General features: G+C 42.1%; 1 protein-coding gene across 1 annotated transcript in view; it reads right to left on the bottom strand.

The window, feature by feature from the left end:
• Positions 1–6,795, bottom strand: part of LOC101846353 (translin) — a 15,394-nt gene that overhangs the window by 6,924 nt on the left and 1,675 nt on the right. Inside the window, exons 2-4 of the mRNA XM_005098907.2 lie at positions 5,843–5,927; positions 2,397–2,490; positions 607–703 (exon numbers count right to left, since the gene is read on the bottom strand). Coding sequence (XP_005098964.1) covers positions 607–703; positions 2,397–2,490; positions 5,843–5,911 — 260 coding nt within the window. The 5' untranslated portion in view covers positions 5,912–5,927. The remainder of the gene's footprint in view (positions 1–606; positions 704–2,396; positions 2,491–5,842; positions 5,928–6,795) is intronic.

Below are 6,795 nucleotides of genomic sequence, written 5' to 3'. Positions count from 1 at the left end.
GTAGGAATTTAGTGGTATGTGTTGTGTTCGCAGGCGAAAGATCGTGACTTGTTCTCTTCTACTTAGGGAATTTATTGCATCTTTAGAGTTGGGGGCTGTCATGTGTGCAAATACAGTTCTTCCAGTTTTGCCCGTTGCCCATCCATTCAGCCACTGTTCCCTGGTGTTGCATTTGATGATGTTCTTGGCTGTCTGACGTTGCAACACAATAAGGTCATATAAGTGCCGAAGATTAGAGGTTTTAGAAGAGAGTAACAAACACAAAAAAGAAGGAGGGGAAATGAAGATGATAGATGTTATTTGATAAGAAAGAAGAAGCAAACAGAGAGACAAACAGCAAAGATTGTGCTACACTACTGTGTCTAGTATACACCACTGTACTAGTTTTAGTTAGTGTTTTACGGCACTTGCAACACAATAAGGTCATACAAGTGCCGAAGACTAGAGGTGTTACAAAAGAGTAACAAACATAAAAAAGAAGGAGGAGAGATAAGGACGATAGATGTATGTTTGATAGGAAAGAAGAAGCAAACCACACCAGAGAACTAGGTCTTGTATACAGAGAGACAAACAGCGAAGATTGAGCTACAAGAGCAAAGTGCTCACCTGTAATATTGGTTCTCGGGAATTTTCTCCGCCAGCTGCCGGTAGAGTTCTTTCCCCTTCCCAAACATGTCTTCCGCCGTCTTGCATAGCTCTGCCACTAGACACACACAAAAGCCATCATCAAATTTTTAACAACATCAGGCATTTCAAGTATGTTTTAGAACCTTCATTGTCAGATAACTGTTTAAAGTAGACACATACAATTTTTACAATTTATCATTTCTATTTTGTGTTTTACTTAAATGAAAAATGACAGTCAATAGAAGTCATATTTTTGGTTGTATGACTATTAGAAATATGAACAAAAATAAATTCAAAATTAATTGAGCCACTGGTCAAGGAAATACATACAGCAACCTCAAAGGCACGTTTTTTTTCTTTTTTCTCGTTACTTCCGAGATTTTTAACCCTTTACAGAGAAGGCTAGGTGTTAGATCTTTCTTACCATAAGATCAGGGATGCAACTGAAAGACAACAGAAAGAAGAAGTCAAGAAGTAGCAGTAGAAAGGCTGCAGACAGACTCAGGAGCCCTGAGGAGGGGGCAAAGGGGAGGGGGCGGCAGATAGTGGACACGAAAGCAGCCGACGGTACACAGTTAGAGAGTAGGAAAGGAGTAGAAAGGAAAACTTTTAGAGAAAAACATTTTATTTAACTCGCTGTCTAGGTTCAAACCCGAGACCTATCGAATGAGAGGCGAACACCTTAACTTCTCGATCACGAGAGCCCCCTTGTCAGAGATTTACGCTTCAAATTTCGAATAGGTCCAGGGGAAGCCAGCGCAAAATGCTGTGCCAGATCAACATAACTCCCCCCCCCGTTGTATCTCACCTCACCCCCCCAAAAGCTACATTAATTGATCAAGAGACGTAACTTCTAAAATAAACAGATTTTTAAAAATAGCATGCCTTCCCTTTCTACAATTGCTGAGACTGATGGCTCTGAAGGCAGCATACCATGGATATGATAGAGTATCACATTCCCCAAGTTAGGCAGCATACTGTCAACATGATACAGTATCCCACTTCGGAAGGCAGCTTACCATGAATATGATAGAATATCACAGTGAGAGAGTGACTGAGACAGAGTTCTAATACGGGGTGCCCACTAGCACGATCGGGTCGGGTCGGGTCGATTTGATATAGTCGGGACTAGCATAATTGAGGGCGCAAAGCGGCCATCGTGACACAAACCTATCAACTCGTTCGGTGCCCTACAAAAACAAACACGTTTGTTTTCAGGCCTGCGAGTCGCGCTATCGTGTGGTTTGCAGCCAATCATAACAAGGCTGAGTCACATGTCCATGTTGACAAGTCTGGTGACGCCCTCTTCGAAAAAGTGCAGACTTTGTAAACAGAGTTACCCTACTTGTGTGAAAAACAATAAAGGCGAAACTAACAAACTGTGTTATAATTCCTTCTAGAAAAACGAAAGAGAGCTTCGAAACAAAGACTGCAGTGCCATCTGAACCAATGAGCGGATTTCCGCGGACACTTTTATTTGGCCGAGTGAAATATCTTGGTATGAACGATTTTTGATAATAGAAACTTATCGATGTAATTCATGTTCATGGGATTCCAGGATGCCACAGCACTGCAACAAAGGAGCCCTGGAAGTCATTGAGGCTAAAGGTTTCTCTACTTTAACTTCCAATTCGTCGGGTACAATCGCGGGAGGGGTTGTAGTGTGCACTGAAACCACCAGAAAACGACCCAACCCGACCCGACCCGATCGCGATAATGGCTACCCCATATTAGCTAGCCCTAGGTAGGGTCTCCATGAGGCCACTCACTAGACGTGCCCTGTGCGGGCTGGTGGATCACCTGCAGCACCGTCTGTATCTCCCGCACCAGCTGGTTCATGTCCCGCGTCACGACCCGAATCTCCTGAGGACACAAGGACATGACATATTATGTGAGGCATTGTGGGGAAATAAGGCCCTCGTTGTTGTTGTTAGCGATCCAGTAGCATCTGAGCGTTAACTCTTCTGCCTGATGCCATTCTGTAAAAGCTGCATGTCTGTTCTAATTGTTGTCTTGAGGAGTAGAGGCAGTTAGATGTGTGGGGTAGCTTGGGAAGAAAACATCCCCTTAAATCAGTTAGTTTTCTACAGAAGAACAAATGATGTTCCACTGTCTCTGAGGGGTAGTCACATAGTGGGCAGGCAGCAGACTGCTCTACTCCAATTCGGTTGAGATGTTGGTTGAGGGGGACACATGTTGTGTTCTAAGTGGGAAAATTATGGATTGATCTCCCCTCTTCAACTCATTGATTGGATCTTTGAACAGTGGTTTATTCATGTGGCCATACATCATCCTTCCTGTCATACCTGGGGCCGAATCATTAATCCAGTCTTCCTTAAGGTTTGACTTGATCATTTGGCAGCAAGTGATGTAATCAGTAGGAATATCAGGCTGAGGGAGGCTAGCTCCTTTCTTTGCTAGAGCATCAGCTCTTTCATTTCCCGGTATCCCAGTGTGGGCAGGAATCCACTGTAGGACTACTCTGACTTGATGCCTACTTATCAAATTATGCAGACTCCAAATCAAGTGCGATATATCCAGTAGCGGCTCGTGGTTTATAGAACTGACCGGCCGTCATTCACGTCGACTATTCCTTCCCTTCACAACACACACACACACACACACATTTTCTCTCTCTCCTCTCTCTCTCTCTCTCTCTCTCTCTCTCTCTCTCTCTCTCTCCCCTTATTTTATACCCATACTTTCGCCATCCCCACCCCCTCCCCCACTCACACACACACACACACACACCACTGTAAACATTGTAATATACTGTGAAAGAGCTAAAATATGCGGAAGTGTCAAGAAACAATATTATGAATAACGTATGATGGCAGTTACTGAGATTAATAGACACTGACTTGATCGGCACAGAGAAAGAAACACTACTAGGCCAGAAAACAAACTGAAAGTGTGAGGCAATAAACTGCTGGTCCTGGCCTTCAGTACTTTACTCGTACTTTCTACACCCCCACACAAAATATCGACGTGAACTGGACCCGTTAAATATATGTAATAAGAACTGTCCTGTATGATGACAAAAAGTTAATTGATACTGTCCCAGTGACGCTGTCCCAAGCAGATCAAGTCTACAATCAGATAGTATAATACAAAGCTGGACAAAGTTAGCACACAACAGTTTCCGATCATTATATCATCAAATTTTTTTTCTTCAACGCACTTCTCACTTCTCAGAACAGAACACTGTGTTGTAACAAAGTGGGGATGTGTGTCAAATGCTAATTATAGAACTTGGTGTCTAGCTGGGGTGACGGTGGAAAAGGGGAGGGAAGGGAGGGGGTAGGCCTGGCCCAGACTCTGACAGCCGAGTGCCTATCGCTCCTCGTTAAAATTCTCCTTATATATCTTCACTAGACAATTCCTCCTTCCGCCGGCCAGACTCTTATGGGCCAGGTAAGTTATTAGAGGGGAGAAAACGATGAGTAAATGTCAAACAGGAACTATAGGTGGTTAGAAAGTCAATAAACAAAAAAGAGTAGTGCCATGCTAACAATAAATGTTCTGATAGTAATTAGAGAAAGGCTGAATGATAAATACATGTTTTGATGATAAAATAATACATGTGTCTGTGCTGCTCAAGACAGTCTCAATCTTAATTTTGTAAGCTACAAAGAGGCCAATTTGGCAATTTAAGGGATGCCCTCTATTCCTTCTCAGGGCTGTCGATGGATTTGTCCATGGGACTGACGTCATCGCTAGGCCAAAGCCCGAAGTGTGTTCTGTCTCTCTCTCTCTCTCTCTCTCTGTCTGTCTCTCTCTCTCTCCCCTCCCTACGAAGTTCCGCGAAGTGATGGCTTGATGGGAGGGGAGACGATTTAAAGTCACGAGCCGGCGCGATAACAAACGTGAAGGAATGAGGCTCTGTCGCGACAAATAAACAGCAGTGAATCCCACTTCTCTATTTGAGCGCCTTCAAATCGGCTAGGTGCTTTTTGAATGTTGATACATGTTTGTTTGGATTTACTTAAAACTGAATGAAAATCATCATCAGCAATAAATCTCTTGTCAACAGTCCAGCTGAAAAAAATCTGACCAGCACCGCCGGTCTTGTCCAGTTAACAAACCGCCCCTGGACATATCTTTCTTCACATCAGTCTATCAGGCCCTGATCAAAATAACAAAATCGCAGAAACAAGCATTTTTCCGTCAGTTAGTAATGAGTCAGGTAATTTTTTTCAAATTTTTATTTTTTGGCTCAACCCATTTTACGTTCATACAAAAACATATTTCCAAGTGAATTTTACTGAAAAACGATAAATGGCACAAAATATTTCATAGTTCAGCTGTCAAGGACTCTTTAGCTATTGGAGCTACGAAACTTTGGCGCCCATTTTATCGCTAATTCCATATGCCCAAAAAATAGACCAGCACCTGATTTCACCATGTCGTGACACATATGCTATCAGACCTGCCATCCACCCCATCACCCAAAAATACAAGTTTTTTGAAGAACCTGAATCCTCTCCAAAAATAAAGTCTGGGGGAATAATTAGTCTCCAGAACTCAGAATAGATTCAGAATATGTTAAGGGAGAAACTGAACATGGCAAATAAATACATGGACTATATTTGCAAACAAATGCAAATAAAAAATTTGTATTTCAACGTCATTTGCTATATGTCGTGAAAAAAAAAACCCCAGTGTATTTTCACATTATTTACTATGAAGTCTTTTTCTCATTGTTCAAAAACTTAAAAAAGCAGAATCTAAATAAACATAGATCTATATCTAAATACATTTCTTTAGTGTGCAAAATAATGATATATTTTGTTGTGTAAAAGTAGTAAGACTGGGGTCTGGGCTATAATTTGAGCATCGCGATAAAACAAAATACAAAGTCGCATAAACTTCGAAATTGTGTTTCAAAACTTCTGATTTACGGTGGAGTGGAAACGCTTGACCCGGAAGTCAACATTATGATTATATTATGACCTTTATTTTAACATGGATATGTGGATTGATATAGAATCTAAGCTAAAATTGAAGATCGGTTCTCGAGCCGCATGGGGCGGCCTAGCATACCGACGGCACTTTAGCCGCGCCGCACCCCCCCTCACTGCTCGGCATAGCGAATGATGAGATAATTAATGAAGCCCATTACAAAAATAGAATTGGAGCAGAAATCTCTTGTACTGACTCAACAGACAGTCTGATGCACGGTGAGGTACTAACTTTAACTAAGGATTTTGCCTACCTCACGCAACTCATGATCGGCGTTGAGATATTCTTGGAAATCTGTGAATATATCTTGTGTAGACGCCATTATTATTGTGCTCCTCCTGAAAATAAAAAACCAGAAAGATCAATACTTTATTTCAGAGTAAATGGCTCGTACACACCAAACATCCACGTTCATGTGGTATCATGTGTGGGACACACAAAATTATTTCTTTTCTGGGCCCTTTCTGTGTTCCCACCAACTGTTCGTGTTCAGGCGGTAGAGATTTAGTTGTCGTTCGTGCGTGTGGTGAGTTATATAGATCTATAGCAGCCATAAAAATTCACCAGTCTGCTCTCGTGTTGTGACCGACCGCTCCCTCACAAATCCAATAACCACGAGGAAAAGTGCTATGTTTAGGAACACTAACAGTCAGTGATGCACCGCAGCCATATGCCACTCTCTAAACTGTGTTCTCAATTTTCACTTCCATCAACAATCCACAAAGGAAAATTGTGATGATGAACGCATTTGGGTTAGCAGACGGTGATAGCTAGGCTAGATCTAAAATCAAGATCTAAATCTAGATCTAGATCTAGTCGCTACATCTAGGCCTAATAGTCTATCAACCCAAATTGGGCGGATCCAGTGCCTCCTTTTCTTCCTTTTATTTCGTCCTTTTTAATTTTAACAACAATAAAATCTTCAGTTTGGTCTTGGCATCCATGCTGAAAAACACACGATAGCAAACGAATAGACAGGTGATAGAACCTTGTTTGTGAATGTGATCCATGTGAACGGGGAAAGACTTCCGTAACAAGCGACACCTCAACAAAACACAATAAATAAGAGACCTTACGGTGCCTTAGCCGGCGCTTTTTCGGTAGAAAGTGGCTATTCTCACCCGCCCGGAAGTTCTTGCAAGATCAACTCCTCCCCTCTTCTCTCTCTCTCTGTCTCTTTCTGAATACTTCTATCGGTGTGGACGA

This window comes from Aplysia californica, unplaced genomic scaffold (assembly GCF_000002075.1).
Source record: "Aplysia californica isolate F4 #8 unplaced genomic scaffold, AplCal3.0 scaffold00196, whole genome shotgun sequence".
Lineage (NCBI taxonomy): Eukaryota > Metazoa > Mollusca > Gastropoda > Aplysiida > Aplysiidae > Aplysia > Aplysia californica.
The sequence above is the reverse complement of the archived record's forward strand: the minus strand, read 5'-3'. Positions and strand labels throughout refer to the sequence as shown.